The sequence below is a fragment of the Asterias amurensis genome, chromosome 11, assembly GCF_032118995.1.
Source record: "Asterias amurensis chromosome 11, ASM3211899v1".
In the NCBI taxonomy this organism is placed as follows: Eukaryota; Metazoa; Echinodermata; class Asteroidea; order Forcipulatida; family Asteriidae; genus Asterias; species Asterias amurensis.
The window spans coordinates 5,394,093-5,414,229 of record NC_092658.1 but is presented as its reverse complement, the minus strand read 5'-3'; the positions used below and the strand labels follow the sequence as shown (position 1 = coordinate 5,414,229).

General features: G+C 37.1%; 2 protein-coding genes and 1 long non-coding RNA gene across 3 annotated transcripts; 2 read left to right on the top strand and 1 right to left on the bottom strand.

Moving 5' to 3' along the window:
• The first annotated feature begins 1,502 nt into the window (after positions 1–1,502).
• LOC139943817 (membrane protein BRI3-like) lies at positions 1,503–10,371 on the top strand. The gene is made up of 3 exons (XM_071940644.1): positions 1,503–1,728; positions 3,168–3,379; positions 5,286–10,371. The coding sequence occupies exons 2-3, from the start codon at positions 3,232–3,234 to the stop codon at positions 5,555–5,557; spliced, it is 420 nt and encodes a 139-aa protein (XP_071796745.1). The 5' UTR covers positions 1,503–1,728; positions 3,168–3,231; the 3' UTR covers positions 5,558–10,371.
• An 815-nt stretch (positions 10,372–11,186) lies between these two features.
• Positions 11,187–15,890, top strand: LOC139943816 (uncharacterized). The gene is made up of 3 exons (XR_011786893.1): positions 11,187–11,404; positions 11,999–12,089; positions 12,618–15,890. It is a non-coding gene; the product is annotated as an uncharacterized lncRNA (long non-coding RNA).
• Positions 14,088–17,455, bottom strand: LOC139943815 (uncharacterized). Its single transcript, XM_071940643.1, has 3 exons — positions 17,061–17,455; positions 16,206–16,322; positions 14,088–14,956 (listed from the first exon to the last, which is right to left on the bottom strand). The coding sequence occupies exons 1-3, from the start codon at positions 17,231–17,233 to the stop codon at positions 14,899–14,901; spliced, it is 348 nt and encodes a 115-aa protein (XP_071796744.1). The 5' UTR covers positions 17,234–17,455; the 3' UTR covers positions 14,088–14,898.
• Between the last annotated feature and the right edge of the window lie 2,682 nt (positions 17,456–20,137).

Here is a 20,137-nt window from a genome sequence, read left to right as displayed (position 1 = left end):
TTCAGAAATGTTGGTAAATCTGCATTTGTTTCAAAAAGTGCCATTCCTCAAAAAAAACAAAAAAATCACATAATTGCGTTTTGAGTAGGCTGCACGCGTAATGCATTGGAGCGCGTACACAATATACGGGTAGTTGTCGATTGGTTACATCCCAATCATAGAATCTGCCGAACTATAGTTGGGCCAAAGCCCAAAATGGTGTTTCTGTTGGAAAATATGAATCTGATTTATAACCGGAAGATAAATTATTAGGTGGATGGAATGTAACTTCACCACCAAATAAAGGCACTGTATGGACACCTTTGGTTGTAAAAATAACAACTCTTTGAAAATGTGGGACTCATGCACAACAATAAGTCATCGAAGTTGCAAGAAAAAATATTGACAAAATAGGGACATCGCCAATATAGTTCATAGGGCTAGATAGCAATTGGTAGAGCGCCGGCACGTTAATCCGGAGGTCGTTGGTTCGAATCCCACTCTAGTCAATTCTTTGTTCAACCCCAAAAATCAAAATAAAAAGAAAGCACACCCTTGTTCCACAAAATATGTGTGTCGATGAAAAGGCTAAGTGCGTGGTTTATTATTTGAAACTTTGTTTTCCTCAAAAACTATGACTTCAGAAAAATCATAGGGAGCCGGCGTTTCATACAATGTTTCAACAGCTCTCCATATCCAGTGTGCTCGTTATTACCATGATACCAAGTTTATAGCTAACAATTATTATTGAGCTATAGCTGCGTCGCGTAAAATTGACATCCAGTGGATCCCGAAAATCTCAATCGCCATGCACTTTGCATATAGGCCCGAACCGAAAACAGCGCAGAAAATTATTAAAGTGTGATTTCATGGAAACTGCATTAAATATGCCCGGTGACATCCGGGAGGTGGTGACATCAACAACAGCCTGGGGTTTTTTTTCCGGCAGAATTTCTATTTAAAACTAAAAGTTAAAAATATTCAATATGTTCAATACCATTTTGTAAGTGTGCGACGACAGGGGAAAAGACTCATTCACATAAAATAAATTTTAAAAAGACCATTTACGGCTTCATATGTAACGTGAACGTGTTTATAAATAAATATGAATGAATAAATTGAAATTGTGCTGCTGCAGCTCCAGGCAGCGGCTACGTACCCCCGGCATGTTCATCAGCAGTAGAGCGTAAAACCGCGCGGGCCGCAGAAGAAGTGACTGTAAAATGGATTGGTTTGTTGTTTTGTTTTGTTTTCTCATTATTTTTTCAGACGCGTGACTTCAAAAGGGGTTTCTAAAAAGTTGTCACATAGCATTAAAGTTTTTGTCAGCGACCATTTGGAACTTTCGTTTATACGTCATTGACATCTGCGATCGAGGCGAGAAAGAGCACGTGCCGTGTCTACTCTTTCGAGACGCCTCCACTGGCAGCGCCCGTCCCGAATACGTAATCGGGTCATGCCCAACTATAGTTGGGCAGGTTCTGCAGTTGGGGAAGAACGTGTGAGACGTCGTGTGACACTGATTCATTGCACCAACTGTGTCAATGCGTCAATGTCATACCATAGTCTACAAAACACCATTGTCATATGACAAAATCGTAAACAGTGGCCATTTTTTATTCGTTGATAGAGTGTGATTACGTTCGTGAAATTATCAACCTTTGTTATTTATTGAATCTACACAAAGACTGCAGTGTGGGAACGTGGTATTCTGACGTACAGCCCGAACCAGGCAAAAGTTTGACACAGGTAAAGTAAAGCAACTTGTCATTTTTCTGTCATTATTTAATGGAAATTAAATGGTTGGGTCGGATAGTCATGATAGTGCAGCGAGTGTATGTATAAATTAACCTAAGTTTTGCCCTTCTAAAATCTAAGTTCTGACTTGTTAACAATTTTGGCTGCTGTTCATAACTGTCACTGCTTAATACTTGTTAATATCCTGATTTTATTGTCATGAAACAACCATTATTGTTGTATAATGTATTGTGATGTATTATTTTTAATTATTAAATTAAATCATTGTGACTGTGAGTGTGAGGGATACCAAATTGCAAAGTAAAGTTTGTACTTGTACATGAGACAGTTGGGGGAAATTGCCATTTTGTGGTTATTCATTACATTATTCAATCATTACATTCTGTGAAAGAACTCGCAGGCTTATCAATAAACGTAGACCCAGTGACTGGGGCGCTAGATTCCTTTTTTTCTAAATTTTGACATTATCGCATGAACGATAATGTCAAAATTTCGAAAAAATCGCCCCATGTATTTTTATTGTTCTTTTAAGTTTTATTCTTGGTGCCATTTTTCTTTTTTAATTTTTAGTCTTTTACATACAACAATATATGTATACATACTGACCTGTGTGTTATTCTTGTCTAAGTGTATCTTTGTAGACTTTTTACATAAAGTGCATTGTGGAATTTGTCTGTGATGCAGAATGGGCATACAAATGTGTTTTGTTATTTAGGCCCCTAACTAACCCTGAGCCGGCCAGAGCTATAATAATACGTGTTTCTTGTGTTGCCTAATGTGTATGGTTATAGCTAGTATTAAACTGCAGTCTGATGTTTTATGACATAGAATTTCTCAAAAAAATAATCAAAGTGCCAGGTCTTCAAATAGCAGAGGTCCATATTTTACTGAACTGGAAAAGAAAAGAAAAACAAAGCGAGGTGACAGTAGTTACATTTATGTACTACTCTTAGAATTAACTATATAGGTTCGGTCCGCTATTTTTCCTTGAGAGTTGAGACGATAGCAGAACGAACCTCATTCTAGGAGTAAGTGGATACTATCTGCAATCCGGTTGCAGCATTAACGGAAACCAAACCTAAGAATTCTGAGAAACGATTTATTCTCAAAAAGGAACAATTTATTCTCAAAAAGAAAAGTTAAGCTATAATCCAAACCATATGCCTTTGAAAGGTTACTACTAACATTTGAAGTGCTAACTACTTATTAAATTTATGGTTTGAAGTCTAATCTATGACCCTACCTTTAAAGCAGGGGATTTGAAAAGTAGGCCTACATATGTATGGTATAACACTAATTGTTGTTACATGCTTCTTAAGAGGCCTACGTTACTATGTACTCAGCTCGAAAAAGCACAACACACATTTATAAATACCTCAGAGAGTTCATGAAGACACACTCATTCTCTTTTGTTGATTGCATACATTTAGATGAGCGACTGCAGCAAGAACTAGTAATTTTTACTGTCAAGTTCAGCCCTCCTCTCCTCCCCCGATGTCTCACCCAATCAACTCAAGCGGAGACAAACCACCCGCTTACAGTCCACCAAGTGGTCAGGCTTACGGAGAACCTCCTCCGAGTGGCCAACAACCTTATGGACAGGCCCAACCTGTGAACTATCCAGCAGGGACACCATACCAAGGTAGTATTTTGAGTTAGTTAACACATGGTTATCAAACGCATTGTAAAGGCGTTGGGCTTATGCCATAGGAAAACATAAATAAGCTTAAATTTTGATCACCTCTTGTTGATTCCATATAAGTCCTGCATAATGGTTTGTTCTATCTATCAAATATTATTATTATTACAATTATAACTATAAAATGGGACCAACAATTTACAGAGAGATAACAAATATGTAATTGAGAATGGTAACGCATTTAAAAAAAAAAGGTGATATACTAATGCTTTTAATGTTTTATTGTCGCATGTAAAATGTAATTGCACAGTGAAATGCGTTTTGGTTTTGCTAATCTAAAAATATGTTAAATAAAAAATACCAACTAAAAAAATTACCATTATACAAAAATGTATCAAATATATAAACATTTTTAAAAAGTATTACAATGATTTTTATATGAAAGATAAAAACAGCGTATTGAATTAAAATCAGAAATAGACATTTGATTAAAATCCTTCATTAAAGGAACACATTGCCTTGGATCGGACGAGTTGGTCAAAACATAAGCGTTTGTAACCGTTTTTTATAAAATGCATATGGTTGGAAAGATGTTTTAAAAGTAGAATACAATGATCCACACAAGTTTGCCTCGAGATTGCGTGGTTTTCCTTCTACTGTGCAAACTAACATGGTCGGCCATTTATGGGAGTCAAAATTTTGACCCCCATAAATGGCCGACGTGTTAGTCGACAAGGTAAAAGGAAAACCACTTAATTTCGAGGCATGCTTGTGTGGATCATTGTATTCTACTTTTATAACATCTTTCTACCCATATGCATTTTATAAAAAACGGTTACAAACGCTTTTCAAAGACCAACTCGACCGATCCAAGGCAACGTGTTCCTTTATGAACACGAACAGCTGTGGGATTAAAACTGTAAAGTACTATTGGATCCAAATATAATTGAATGGAATCGATTCTTTGACCACATGGGTTTAAAGAGGTCATGTGCTGTGTGAAACTTGTCATCTACTATAGAGAGGGCGCTTTTTTACTCGAGAGAGATATGGAGATGTGAAAGTACCTCTTTCGACAGCTTAATCTTGGTCGTTCTCTCAGTCCCATATGCGTAAATTCCAGAGGATGTGTTGATAAAAAGCGATAGGCCTCTAATAAGAGTAAAATAATGAGAGCACACAAAACCGTGTCGCCATACAACGGCACCATCCTTCATATACTTGATAATTTCCCGAGTCCTGTGAAAAAAATCACTAAGCATTATACTCAAATCCATGACCCTTGCAATTCTAGAGCAGTGTCTTACCAACTAAACCACCGAGATTGCCCGGTAGCTAGAGGTAGTTCACATCCTATAAATTATAATAATATCAACGTTTTATACAGCGCACGTATCTACCAAACAAGGTACTCAAGGCAAAACTTTCAGAAAGATGGGTTAATGCAGTGATGAATTCTGAGACCCAATTATTTAGCACCTTGTAAGGGTTTACAAGGTGTTATGGAGCAGTTAGCAGCCACAACCAGGAACACCGGGGCGAACCCCTTCTCTTTTCGATAAATGCACTGGGTTCTTTTACATACGTTACACAACACATGGGACCAACACCTTTTTGCCCATCAGAAGGACGAACACAATGGTAAAGTGTCTTGCTTAAGGACACAGTGTCACGACTGGGGATTCGAACCCAAACTCTGCTGTGCTGATCAAAAACATCAGAGTTTGAATTCAGTCCTCTTAACCGCTCGGCCACCACACTTCCACAGTTTTAGCAGTGGGTACCGCAACGATTTTAATATATTTCAAAATGTGTGGTATTGCTAACACACATCGGTGTAAGGTTGAAACCAAAATTGGAATTCTTTTTCCTTGATGCAAATTTAACATCTATTGTTCATTTCTGTTAGGAGGATACCAGGCAGGTGCACCCCCGGGCTACCAGCAAGCAACCGGTGCCCCACCACCACAAGGCAGCTACGTCCCCGCTCAACCCATCACCCTCTCAACAACCAACGTGGTGTTGGTCGGAGGTTGTCCGGCGTGTCGTATCGGCATATTGGAAGATGACTTCACGTTGCTTGGTGTTTGCTGTGCCGTGCTGTTCTTCCCCTTAGGCATTCTGTGCTGTCTGGCCATGAGACAACGCCGATGTCAAAATTGCGGTGCCGTCTTCGGATAAGTATCATAATCTTCGCTAAGGAAGGGTACAACATGGGTCTGTGGGTTTTGGGGAAGCACAAACAGGGGAGAAGTTTATGAGAACCTAGTTCCATGATTTGTCTGGTTCAAATAATAACAGCAACGCAGCTTTTGATGATTTGTCATCAGAGCTTTTAAATTGGGAAAAAAGGAAAGCAATTGCTACTTGTTAGTGAAATTTGTCATCTGACTCATTGAATTGTAATCATGTTGTAATGTTTCTTGAAGATGAAAACTAACTTCATGTCTTGAACCATTTCAAGGTGGAGGGGTCCTCACACGCCGCTATCCTGTCCGCCATTTAGGGAGGCAAAATGTACGCAAAGGAATTGACTCCCAAAATGGTAGACGCGTAATGCGCAAGGGGTCATGATTGTGTAGATAGTGTGTAGGATCAAATGTCAATTCGTTTGTAGGATTTAAAACTCTGCAAGGTGTATACACTTTATGAAGGTTTGCGGTAACACTGTGTAAATGAAATCTCTCTTCAGAGTTGTGTGGTGGTTCTGAAATGAAGAACCCTCGGTGTTCAGGGGTGGATTTCACAAAGGTAGTCCTAACTTAGGACTAGTCCTAGGCAATGCTAAGAGATAGGACCAGTCCTAAGTTAGGATGAGTTACTGGTCCTAACTTAGGACCAGTCCTATCTCTTAGCATTGCCTAGGTCCTAACTTAGGACTGGTCCTATCTCTTAGCATTGCCTAGGACTAGTCCTAAGTTAGGACTACCTTTGTGAAATCCACCCCTGGACCACCACACCTCAAAAGGAAATGTTATTCACATGGTGTCTCTTTCTACTCAACTTCTTGATTTGCTCACATCTCGTACTTTTTTCGGAAATAATATAAGGAATATCTTGTTGCGCATGTGTTATTATATATGGATCAAGTAATATATATTAATAAATAGATTTATATTTTTCTTGATGATGTTAATGATAGAATGTTCAGTTGCTGCCTATAGACCTTATGCATTGAAGGCATCGAGGCCCCATCTTGGATGTGCAGTGATGATGAAAGAGGGCGCCCTACTCAAATGGTGTCATTTGCATAAGGTCTGTGCTTTGACTAGGAACTTTTAAAAATGGTTCAGACATTTCTACAGTTGATGAACATGCACTGTATGTTTAATTTCGACAAACCTAACATGACGAAAAATATGTTTTTACCAATTGATGCAAAATAACCACTTAAGATATAAATGTACTTGCAGACAACATTGTTTGCACAGCTGACCTTGTTACCACTTATTGTAGACAAGTACCACATCTTCAAGGCTAGCATTGGGTGCATTGATTTCTCGTTTGCATGACTGGTACTGGTACCACAGACTGCCACAGAGTACCATACCTACTAGGCTAGCATTGGGTACATGGGTTTCTTCTGTTGTACATAGATCTATAGCAGACACTAATACCACAGACTATCACAACGTACCACACCTTTGCTTATAATGCTGGAATGTGGTGCATGGGCTTTCTCTGTTTCACCAGTCTCCTGGGGTATTTCGTGGCACGAGTCAGCTGGGTTGATCAGACCTGATCCTTTACCGACATCGGGAGGCAATTACCTCCATCACCTTGTTGTCTCTTGAAATGTCCCGGGTACAGATTTACGTTTTGTTCATTGACAAACCCTTTATTACAGTAAAGCTGCCTTGCCCTTACAAGAACGCAACATTAGGTTTGTTCAGTAATGCTATATCTGTATGCCCACGTGTGCCTTAATGAAATGTCAGTACATGATATAAGTGCCTGGCTTCAGTAATTTAAAAGGCCAATGTATTGGCGCATGTTTTTGCTCAGATCTGCATGGCAGATAATACCTGTAAACAGGGCTAGGTATTCTATCTTACGCAGAATTGTTTGTTAAAGTAAATACTAATACTTAGACTAGAGTTGGCTTTGGAATTCTAAAACCTGAGCACAAAGGTAACTTTGTGGCATTTAATTTGCTTCTGGTTTGGTACTGTTTGATTAGAACTTTTGGCTGCATAATACAGAGCTGTTAACTCTCCTGGATTCTGCAGAAAATGACCTGAAGTCAAACCAATCTTTCCATGTTCTGATGAACAAACTTGAAAGTCTATCTGACTATAGAAACTTTGTCCGTGAATGTACATATAATTCTAAATATCTCCCCGATTGTTGGACACAATCTCCCTGATTGCTAGATGCAAATGATAGCATCTCTGATAGTGCCTCACTTTGTATGGTCTTAATGCGCCATGTTTATTGTTTATAATAATTATGCCTTAGTCATTATAATTTTTCGTTTTGTTCTTTACTTATGGGGATACATGAGGTTGATGAACTTTGCTCAGCTATGCCTTGCAATTCATACACTTTGGTGGATTTAGTGTGTTCTTGGTGGATTTGAAGGAACGCGCGTTGGATTGGTTGAGTTGTACGTCGAAAATTGTTTGAAGCTGTTTGTTACAAAATGCAAATGGTTTAATAGATGATTTGAAAGTACAATGTAATGATCCATAAAAACATGCCTCCAAATTGCAACCTTTTCCTTTTACACTGCCAAGTAACATGGTCGGCCATTTTGTGGAGTCAAAATTTTGACTCCATAAAATGGCTGACAGCTAACTTGAGCTATGCTTAATCCTCGCGTTTCGTTAATTCGGCTGCTGGACACCTTTGGTAATTGCCAAAGAAGACCAGTGTTCTCACTTGATGTATCCTAACATATGCATTAAATAACAAACCTGTGAAAATTTTGACTAATGGTCATTGTAGTTGGAAGGTAATAAAAGAAAAATTGAAAACCTTGTAGCACAAGTTTGTGTGCTTTCAGATGCCTAGTAAAAGGCTTAAGCCAAAGTCTTTTACTATTTACGTGAGACAACCTCTTTCTCAAAAACATTTATCACAATGTCTTACAATATCAAGTGAGTTTTTATGCTTACAATTATTTTGAGTAATTACCAGTAGTGCTCAGTGCCTGTAAGCATTGAACGCTTTTGAGCTCAACATACATTTGTATATTTTTAGCAGATTATTTTACTAAAAAATGAAAACAGTCTTGGGACATTAATCTTTTTTGCAAATTTATTGAACTTGTCCTTCTTTTGCAAGTGCTCCACCATTACAGTTTATTTTTTCCTTTTCATGACTTGATCTAATTTCCTTTTATTTGTGAATTTTTCTTTCTATATTTCTACATTTATGTTAGGGTTGAAAGAGTTGTTCTTTGCGTCTGTTTATTCTCTAATTTTGCCAATTTGATTTTATTTTTTAATTTTCATTTCGGAGAAATGAAAGTGACGATTATGGTTTATTTAGGTGTATGTTGTAAATTTTCAGAAAAATAAAGTAATAATATTCTATATCAATGTTATTTTTTCAAGTTTGTTAAAATTAAGATTTATTTTTTGCAATGAGCATGTACAAGCACGTTTAAACCTTAGCATGTGTGGGGGAAAAGATTTGCGCAAATCTGACAACAGATTTCAACGAAATTTGCTTATTGTAATAAAAATGTTTATTTCTTTCTATATGGTATTTAATTTCTTTTGGAAAATTTTAAATAAATACCGGCTAATTGTATAATTATGTATTTGAAGGTTAAATTGAGAGAATTATTAAAATTTCTGTATTCTTGCCTTCTCTTTAAACAGGGCATTGTTTGCGAGTTTCAATTTCACAATGCTGCAGTGGACACTATTGGTAATTACTAGCATAAAACCTTACTTGGTAACGAGTAATGTGGAGCTGTTGATAGTATACAAAATTTTGAGAAGCTGCTCTCTCTGAAGTATTAGATTTTTCGAGAAAGAAGTAATTTTCTAAAAATTTGATTTTTGAGACCTCGGATTAAGAATTTGAGGTCTTGAATTAAAGCATCTGAAAGCACACAACTTCGTGTGACACATGTTTTTTTTCTTTCGTTATGATCTCCCAACTTCGATGACTGATTGAGTTCAACTTTTCTCAGGTTTGTTATTTTATGCATATGTTGAGAAACACCAAGTGATAAGACTGGCCTTTGGCATTTACCAATAGTTTTCAGTGTCTTTAAAGGCAGTGGACACTATTGGTAATTGTCAAAGACTAGTCCTAACAGTTGGTGTATCTTAACATATGCATAAAATAACAAACCTGTGAAAATTTGAGCTCAGTCGGTCGTCGAAGTTGCGAGATAATAATGAAAGAAAAAACACCCTTGTCACACGAAATTGTGTGCTTTCTGATGCTTGATTTCGAGACCTCAAATTTTTAACCCGAGGTCTGAAAAATCAAATTTACCAATAGTGTCCACTGCCTTTAAGCAGCGCTGTGAAACTAGACTTAGATGTACAAATTCTTGTAGGTTTTCTGGACCAACTTCAACAACAAACGGCTCAGTCAATTTCGACTGGAAATGATTTGCTTATAGTTGCGTTGCGTCAGAAAACAACAGTCAAAATTTTGCACCGAAACAGTTTGGTGTTTTACTGAGATAGGAACTCGATAGTTTGAATGATTGAGTTTTAAAGGAAATTTGACTAAAAAATCTTATGAATTATTTTTACTGAAATTGACCCGGAAAACATAAAGTTTATGTATTCTTTTGTCCAACATATCAAAAGATTATGGAGATTCATTTGTTAAGTTGTAGTTTATTTACAATAATGCTAGTTATTTTATGAGTAATGTATTTCACTTCAAAATTATTACAAATCTTCCAGGTGATCTTCCAGGTGTTTTGAACAACTAAAATAAATTAATGATAAATTAAAATAGCTTGTATATTATGGAAACAACTCTATGGGAAGTTATTAAAATTGCACTCTATGAGAGATACGTAAACTGATATAACTTTTGTGGTTAGTTTGTAATTGAACATACTGTAACACATGACTTGTCGTTGTGTTATACAACGCTTGCATAGTTTGCCGTCGCACACGAGGTCAACCGATTGTGCGGCCCCTATGAAAACGTTAGAATTGGTCCGTGATCGTGTTTTTTAGTCAACCCCGATAGTCAATACACTATTTCCCTAAATAGCGCCCTCTTGTATTAAACTCCGTCATTAGCGCAGCCTACGATCACATTAGACGTGATATCCATGGAGCTAGCTATCATCGGTGATAAAATCGTCAGAACTGCCCCAAGAAGCTCCCTCTGTGTGACCTAAATTGTATATTTTTCGATTCTAAAATAAAGCAAAACTTTTAGTCCAAAACAATAGGAGAACAAAGGGATGTCCTCGGTTTAAATGACAAGCAAACCTGTGTTGTTTGTTTGTCTGTCTGTCTGTCTGTCTGTATGGCCGTCTGTCCGTCCGTCCGTCCGTTCGTTTGTTGTTGTTTTTGTTTTCTTGATTTTGTTATTATTATTTTTTATTTTTCCATTTTTTTTAATTTTATTAAGAGGGGCGGGGGTGTTATTTGTTTTATTGTTGGTTTTGGCGGTTATAATCAGAGTCACTATATACAGCCCTAAAGTGTATTAATGCTTTCACAGAAAAAGGGTAAATAAAGTTGTGTGTTCGTTGCAACGAAAGAGCAAATCACCTTATTGGACTTAAAGGCCCCCTATCGTCAAAGAAAAACCAGTTTTTGCAATAGCGCCCTCTCGCTCATAAAAGTTGTTTACGCTGTTCTGCGAGTGTGACTTACACCCTCTGTTAGTTCGTCGTGAATACAAAGATGGCGGAATCGGAGATGATACACTGTTCATGGTAAGCCCGTCACTCTGTGCTTGTTGCAAGAACACTTGCCAGAAAACAGTGAAACACGGGGAGCTTTCCCACGAGCTTTGCGAGTGTGTGTGGCACAAGACAAACAAAAGGACCGGAAGGAAGTGAGGAACAACAACAGGGATCTCAATAATAAAGTAAGCGTTACCACTATTTTAGCCTTATGTGTTACTGTTACCCCAGTTTTATCCAAGTCGATCCAATCGTGTTTATTGTCACTTTCGTTATTATTCACCGTTCTGGAAAACGGGTGAATTTTCATCATTTTCTCTCGAGAAAACGGCAAACGGTTTGAGTACTTATTGTACTTGTAGGATCAGGACACAAAACACAAATATCTATAATCTACAGATTTACATTAAACTTATACGGTAAATACTGATAGCTACCCTTACAATACTATACTTGCTGATACCCTGGTGAGACGAACAATTATTACAGCATGTAAAATATGTTACCAGTAAGTTATACTAGTATTTATAGCATAACTGGTAATTACGTTTTTACATGCGTGCTAAAACGGAGATGGATTATTTTGCGTGACTTTGTTTTACCAAATGCCTCAATACTTTGCAGCAAGTAACATTTTAAGAGAAGCTTTTTACTACCCAAAATGTGTAAGTTAAATGTAAATCTGAAAACATGTTACAACAAAAACCCAACAATTTGTTTACAGCAATTTATTATGGCAAACGGATAGGGCACTATAATTAAATTCTGTATTTTTTCAGGAGTCGGATTCAGAAACAACTGAAGGCGAGGGGAGAACAGGCAAATCTGATGCTGTGCGAAACAAATTCAAGAAGAGAAAGCAATATCAAGGTATTCTGAATGTTTATTATTTTTTTGTACAAATACAAGTTAAAATATGTATACATGGTTTATAGGAGCTGCATGTACCTGAATCAGTCTGTGAAAATATATAGATGAATTTCATCAACATAAAACAATATTTACGTATATGGAAAACTAACTGAACTTGAATGAAGAAAGACAGCAAGGCAAGGGGTAGAACAATAAATAATATTTATACACATAAAAACACTATGAATCAAACCATAAAATTACAAACCAAAAATTAGGGAAATATTTACAGGGGCATATACAAATACAAAATAAATACATAAAATAAAACATTTAGAGCAGGTGCAGGCATGATATACTGGTAATTTTGGAAAACAACAACATCAACAAATAGTTTAGATAGTGGAAGGGCTGATCTTCACATGGTGTAAGGCTATCGTACACTTATCACAGTTGTCTGGTTTTCCCAAGAGCAACACATTGTCAAACAGCCTAGGATGAATATGCCTGAATGTAAATAACAATAATGTGTGTCTACCGTTTCAGAAATATCTCAACGCTCTTCCAAGGAGGTTGAAAATGTAACCGCAGAGCTGTAGAGACAGCAGCTTGCAGCATGTCAATTGCATTCTGCAGCTAACAAGCACAAGCCATGAACCCCAAGCTCCCCCTCAAGAAGTTTTGCCATGGTGCAGATGTAGAAATCGCAGGGATATAACGCTGCTGGAGGAGAATAAGTTTTGCACTAGAAGGTGAAATGGGTGCCTCACACACACACACACACACAGCTCATGGATTACAGGGATGACATGCTGGCAGCAGAGCAAATCCACAATAATGACAGTTTTTCAGCATGCAGCATAATAGGCAGCATGTTTTTTTTAGCAGCAGGGGCGACTTGGTGCTATAAACCGTAGATTCATCCCATGTGTTTTGTTTTATCAATAAGGGATAGGTTTCTAGCACCAAATGGTGTTTATATTGGGTTCAGACCTCGAAGGCTCTTATTACAAATAATATTGCAATTTTTCAGCATGTTCTAAAATATTTTAATTGCTTGAGTTTGAAAAAAGAGAAATTAACCGCAGCGAGACATGAACCAATGACCTCTGAATTAACGTACAAGTGTTCTACCAACTGAGCTATCCAGCCCATGGTGGCGGTGTCCCTATTTGTCATCAGAAATTGATTAATAGGGACACAGCCAACATAGTGCTGGCTAGCTCCTTTTTTTTAGAGTGCATGTACGCTAATCTTAAGATTGCTGGTTCAAGTCTCACTCCAATTACTTTTCCATTGTTCAAACCCAAACTACTTTTAAAACTCGCACAATCTGTTCCCCTTGTTATTTGTTGCATATTTTAGTATGAGTGTCTCCACACTAATTTATAAGCTCAGCTCATTAATTTTTGCAATCGAGACATAGGAGGGTTGTTATAAGCAGCTGTATGTAGCTGGTTTCTACATAGTGAATTTTTTTTACACACAAAAATATTAAGTATAACAACAATATGAGATTTAGAATATGTTTTATTTGCATCAGGGTTTATGAATATTTATTGTGGTTTTACCCATATATACCGATGCGTGTGAGCCACTGTATTTTGCAACTTCTTTGAAAAAAAACCATCACAGACAAATTACTTGGGTGGTATTCGAACCCACAACCCTTGCAACGCTTAGAAACTTTGTATTAAGCGCTATATAAATGCATGTTATTATATTATTATTATTTGCAATTCTAGAGCAGTGTCATAGAAACTAGTCTAATTGGCTCTAGAATTGCAAAGGTCATTGGTTTGAATCCCACCCGAGTAACATGCTTGCTTTTTTTCACAGAATTTGGTGGAAGTACTGAGTATGCTATTGACACATCAATGTATATGGGTCAAGCCAAAATGAGGAATAAGATTAATAAAAACAAACTATGGATAAAGAAATTACATTAATTCAAAGGTGTATCATTCATAACAAGGACATACTCAAAAGACAAGAAAATGATCCAAGAACACGTCATTTTACCTCAACTTGTTAAATTTAATGATCAAGTCAGAAATGAGACCTTCCACTTGGTACATATGTATTTAGGAAATTAAAGTGGGAGTTAATTTTGGCTGATAGTTGTGATTTTGGCTGATATGAACAATCTTCAAGATGATCACTATTGGTAAACTACTCAAAATAATTGTTAGCATAAAAACTTGGTAACAAGCAATGGAGAGCTGTTGATAGTGTAAAACATTGTGAGAAACGGCTCCCTCGGAAGTAACTTAGTTTCCAAGAAAGAAGTAATTTTCCACAAATGTGACTTTGAGACCTCAGATTTAGAATTTGAGGTCTCAAAATCAAGACATGAAAGCACACAACTTGGTGTGACAAGGGTTTTTTTCTTCCATTATTTTACCGCAACTTTGATGACCAATTGAGTTCAAATTTTCACAGGTTTGTCATTTTGTGCACATGAATGTTGAGATACTCAACGTGAGAAAACTGGTCTTTGACAACTACCAAAAAGTGTCTATAAAACAGACGTTACAAAATATTTAACCTGCAATAGTTTTAAACCATGTAACGCCAAGTGGTTTTGTTTTTCAAAGTGAAAAGAATGAGATTTCCAATTTCTTTACTTCTTGTTCATCCCATCAAGTCTCTCCTAGACTAGTTTTTCTATGGATGGGGCTGGCACTTTTGCAATGGTGAAAGAAATGCGTTGTGGATTATCATCAGATAAAGTAAAAAGTGACATGCTATGATAAATAACCATGTACCCGCCCCGCCCACTTATGATCTTTTAGCTGCAATCCTCTCCATCGAATCTGTGATGTAGCTATAGGGCTGCGGTTTGGGCTTGGGATGTGCTGACCATTTCTTTTACCTGTGGAAACCTGGGAAAGGGAAATAATAATATGAGATCAGAAAAATACACCTTGGTTTGACAAGTTAAAGTGTTCTGGAGCTCTTGAAAATTGAAGAATTTTATTACAAGAGGATGTATTGAAATGAATATGTATGTTCCTAAGAATATCCTTTGGAAGGTTTATTTAGTTACTAGAGGTGTAGTTTGTTGATATAACAAAAACAACTGATTTTGGAAACAGCTTACTTTTACGAAACATTCAAGGATACACGCGCACATACTTGGGTGTTAAAATTGACACAAGATCAATGTCAAACAAAGATACATGTACAAACAACAACTTATTGTTTACATCATTGGGTGTTTAGCAACATGAAAATAACACTCATTTGTTCCCTTGGATCGGTCGAGTTGGTCTTTGAAAAGTGTTTGTAACCGTTTGTTATAAAATACATTATGATTAGAAAGATATTTTAAAAGTAGAATATAATGATCCACACTAGTATTACGCGAAATTGGGTGGTTATCCTTTTACCTCATCGACTAACACAGTCGGCCATCTGTGGGCGTCAAATTTCTCCCATAAATGGCCGACCGTGTTAATTCGCAAAGTAAAAGGAAAACCTTGCAATTTCGAGGCAAATTTGTGTGGATCATTGTATTCTACTTTTGAATCATTTTTCTAACCATATGCTTTTTATTACAAACGGTTACGCTTTTCAAAGAACAACTCGACTGATCCAAGGCAACGTGTTCCTTTAATTTGGGTTATTTTTAGGGTCTCAATAAAGTGAAAATACATTGGTGTTAATTTTTTACACCCCAGTTTTTGCAGTGCATAAAGGCAAGGCATTTTCTGTCTATTTATTGGCAAGTTAAAAGTTTTAACTGTTTTTCTGTTTAGTCGTAATTTGGAATAAAAGGCATCCTAATTGTTACAATAAATGTTCTTTCAAAAACAACCTGTCATGCCCATTTTTGTTTTGATACTAGACTTGTTTAACCTGTATGAGTGACGTTTGTGAACAAACATCAAATTATGATTATTGTGTCTGCTCAGAAACAAAATTAACAGTGTATGCATTTAGCCTTCGAAATTAGACTGGGTTGAAACGTCAGGCCATGATCTATTTTGTGCATTCACGGTCGTTGTGGTTGATCAGTTCACAAGTAGCCTTAGTATATATAAAACAAGACAAGTTGCAAGGTCCTTGAATGCCATCCCTTCTTCATAGAACCTTCAGAAAGATTGTACATTTGACAACTTTATTACTAACCGTTCTGAGTTAATGTCTGCATGGTCTAGTGACATTCCTTTCTCCATGGGTCCAAACAGTCTCTTTGCTGTGGTTTTCTTTATTGGCGTTGATGACACCAGTAGACTATCTTGATCACTGAAAAGTGAAATTAAACACAACACATTTATGGTATGACCATGAGTATAAATTATGATACCGTTTGTTTACACGACAAGGCATTTATTTATTCTTCCAAGTTTTTCCCCTCCATTTTCAGTTGTATTGTTTATTTTTTTCTAGAGGGTCCCTAGACTATGCTAGGGAGAAAAGGGTTTTCACACTGATGTCAGGCATGCAACTACATCAGCTGATATAATTTTTTTTTTATTCTCAGTACTTTCAATTGAAAAATATCGTACAAAATTTTGTGACATTTTGTAATTTCCTCCTTTTTGTTTAAGTTACAGTTGCATGCCTGTGACGACCATGCTGTGTGAAAACATAGGCCTTATTAACCGTTTATTTAGATTTTATTTTTTTATAATGAAAACAAAATTAATCAATGAGACCTTTCCAGCTATTTTGCAGGCATATTCTTTAGTACAAAAAAACTATAATAAAAAACCCCGAAACCAAGCTCTTTCTTAAAAAAAACCAGGATCAATAAGAAGCCCGTTTCATTATAATTAATTCTTTAATCCACTTTAAAACAAAAAAGAAGGAATATTTAAACATTATTTTCGTAATATCATCACTTGTGGAGGGGGGCCCGATAAAAAGCATAGCTTGTCGAGAGTATGGACCCCTAACCTAACGAAAGCAATGAACTGAAGCAAAAATTAATACATAGGTGGAGAGAGCGAGTAAAATGCGAGTAAAACTTTAATAGCCTACCTTCTGGTGAATATTCTAGTCGTAAACTCTGGTCTTGACCACAAGTAGAAGTCTACTGGTAGATCTAGAACATGAACAGTGTAGTAAGTAAACAAGATCGCGGACAGGACTGTCATCAGATGTTTGACAAACTGGGACAGTTTTGAGTTAATGAATTTACACTGCTCTCGCATTGATTGGAACTCATCATTCGCATCAGCTGGATTGACCTAGCCTGCTGTGTACTTCCTTCTGATAATCTCTGTTTTGCACAGATTTCCTTCTTTTGTTGGCAGATTCCGATACTGCCCAGGTAACTTTCCTGTTCCTCACCTCTTCTTCATGGCCATTTTGATGCGCCGTCAAAAACGCATAATACACCCGCAGGTCCTTTCCCTACGGATAAGGTGCGGTGGTTGCGCACAGTCAAACATGAAAACACGACGAAAAGCTCTAGACACAGATAAACACGATCGACGTGTGTAATAAATCCATGCCATTGCAATAGCGCGTATCGTGTGTATACACCCATGCCATTGCAATAGCGCGTATCGTGTGTATAAACTCATGCCATTGCAATAGCACGTATCGTGCGTATAATCCCATGCCATTGCAATAGCACGTATCTATATTTAGACTACGCCCTCCGGGGATGGTAAATGTAACAGCTATCGTCGCACTGTGTCAAAGGTAAATATGCTTGGCAAGCATTTTTCGTTCGTGCGTATGACGATACAGCGTCTTTAACACAAATAGGCACTTTAGGCTATGACTAGGTCTCACGGCATCTCTTCTGGCATTACTAACCCAATAGAGTTAAAACATTAAAGGCAGTGGACACCATTGGTAATTGTCAAAGACTAGCCTTCACAGTTGGTGTATCTCAACATATGCATAAAATAACAAACATGTGCAAATTTGAGCTCAATCGGTCAACGAAGTTGCAAGATAATAATGAAATAAAAATAACCCTTGTCACACGAAGTTGTGTGCGTTTAGATGGTTGATTTCGAGACCTCAAGTTCTAAATCTGAGGTCTCGAAATCAAACTCGTGGAAAATTACTTCTTTCTCGAAAACTATGGCACTTCAGAGGGAGCCGTTTCTCATAATGTTTTATACTATCAACCTCTACCCATTACTCGTCTCCAAGAAAAGGTTTATGCCAATAATTATTTTGAGTAATTACCAATAGTGTCCACTGCCTTTAATGAAAACGATTTTCAGATCACTTAGCAAGTAATGTAGATATAGTGCATACCCCGCTAAAATAATGGGACTGATGGATTTCAGCCTATTAGGCCCATTATCACTCAATTCCAATCTCCACTTACAGTGTGATCGTTTTGCAGCTCAATTCACTGTACATACATCAACTTATTTCCGGTAGGCTATATAGTTAAAAAGAAAATTTCCCGGAACACCTTTTATTTAAAGAAACACTACAGAATTGGTTTTTCATGCAAAAAAAAAATTGCTGGCAGTTACTAGGACTAGCCAGACGTTTCTAATATCTCATATAGGACTAGTACTAGGTTAGGAATAGTCCTAACTCTTTGTGAAATCGGCCCCAGGGTAGCCCTATATAGGACTCTTCCTCTGTGCTGTATGTATTATAATTATACGAAAGTGTAAGGCCGCCAGGATAATCAGTGTACCATATAAAAACCGCGATACAAAAGTGCCATCAGTGTTCCAAAACACATATTGTGTTTCTCAGCAAGACTCCAAAAGCACCAAAGAGCCCTCGCAATACCAATGTCTATTTTAGTCTACCGTATAACTACAGTGCGAAAACACCTCGAACCCAATCAGTTGTGCATACGGCATAGTGTACACCATTCAATGATTCTGCTGATAATCCCAAATAATAAAACGTTGGAAACAAAATTCATCGTATGTGGATTAGCGGACCAGCAGGCACGCACGTTTAACTAATAATCGTTTGGACCGATTTCACATCACTATATTTTAAGGTGCAAGAGTTTTCGCTATCACAATAGGGTCATTCCGTGTCAATTCAACACGCTTTTGGACCTGACCCTCACAGATTTAAATGAAATTCGGTGTGCTGATTGGACTCCCTGAGAAATGCCCAAATCCCAAATTTTATTTAATTCGGATCATTATTTTGGGAGATACTGCTTAACCAACTTCTGACTAATTAGCATGACCTGCTATGTTTGGACAATCATATCTCCAAAAGTAAAACACCTACCGAGATAATATTTACATCAATTTGAAGCTCTTGACATGGCCCACATTTGATAACATAAAAACAAAAAATTTCCACGCACCACCGAAAAAATACGCAAAAATTTGACCTTTGCCTTGATTTGCGAAACTGCGTATTTTTTCAATCAAATCCGTGAGGGTCAGGTCCAAAAGCGTGTTGAATTGACACGGAATGACCCAATAGTGCTTTGTGATGTGACATCACACTTTCCTTAGCAACTAAGAGTGATTTGCATTAAAAATAAATCTAAGGTCTTTATGAAATCGAGCCACTGGCTCTAAAAAATGTTCTCTTCCAACCCGTTTCTCCCAGATATTGGGCCTTGCTCGACCATCTGAGTATCGAGAGGTATCGAACCATCCATTTACGGGAACTGTGTCCTAAAAGGAACCTTACATAATTGTTTTTTGCTAACCAAACATAAAGGGCTCACAGTAATTTTCCAGAAAGGTATGAGGGACCACGTTTGAATTGTGAGATCTACTCCTTTTATATAGCCACTGTACATAGCAAATCTATCTCAGTAGTGCGTCTATACTGCTCTGCTTGTCTGAGTAATTTATGTCTCATTTCTACTGTCAGTTTTCTCTATGACTTATTTATTGCATCTGTACCTCAGCGCCTTTAAATACACTTGACACTATTGGTCAAAGACCAGTCTTCTCACTTGCTGTATCTCAACATATGCATAAAATAACAAACCTGTAAAAAGTTGAGCTCAATTGGTCGTCGAAGTTGTGAGATAACTATAAAGGAAACACACACCCATGTCACACGAAGTTGTGTTCTTTCACATGCTGATTTCGATACCTCAAATTCTAAATCTGAGGTCTCGAAATCAAATTCGTGGAAAATTATTTCTT

Excerpts from the sequence above, each read along its gene's own strand:
- LOC139943817 (XM_071940644.1), top strand. The coding sequence starts at position 3,232 with ATGTCTCACCCAATCAACTCAAGCGGAGACAAACCACCCGCTTACAGT. Across the intron at positions 3,380-5,285 it reads AGCAGGGACACCATACCAAG|GAGGATACCAGGCAGGTGCA; the intron begins GTAGTATTTTGA and ends CATTTCTGTTAG.
- LOC139943815 (XM_071940643.1), bottom strand. The coding sequence starts at position 17,233 with ATGCGAGAGCAGTGTAAATTCATTAACTCAAAACTGTCCCAGTTTGTC. Across the intron at positions 16,323-17,060 it reads ACTAGAATATTCACCAGAAG|TGATCAAGATAGTCTACTGG; the intron begins GTAGGCTATTAA and ends TTCACTTTTCAG. Across the intron at positions 14,957-16,205 it reads GCAGACATTAACTCAGAACG|GTTTCCACAGGTAAAAGAAA; the intron begins GTTAGTAATAAA and ends TCCCTTTCCCAG.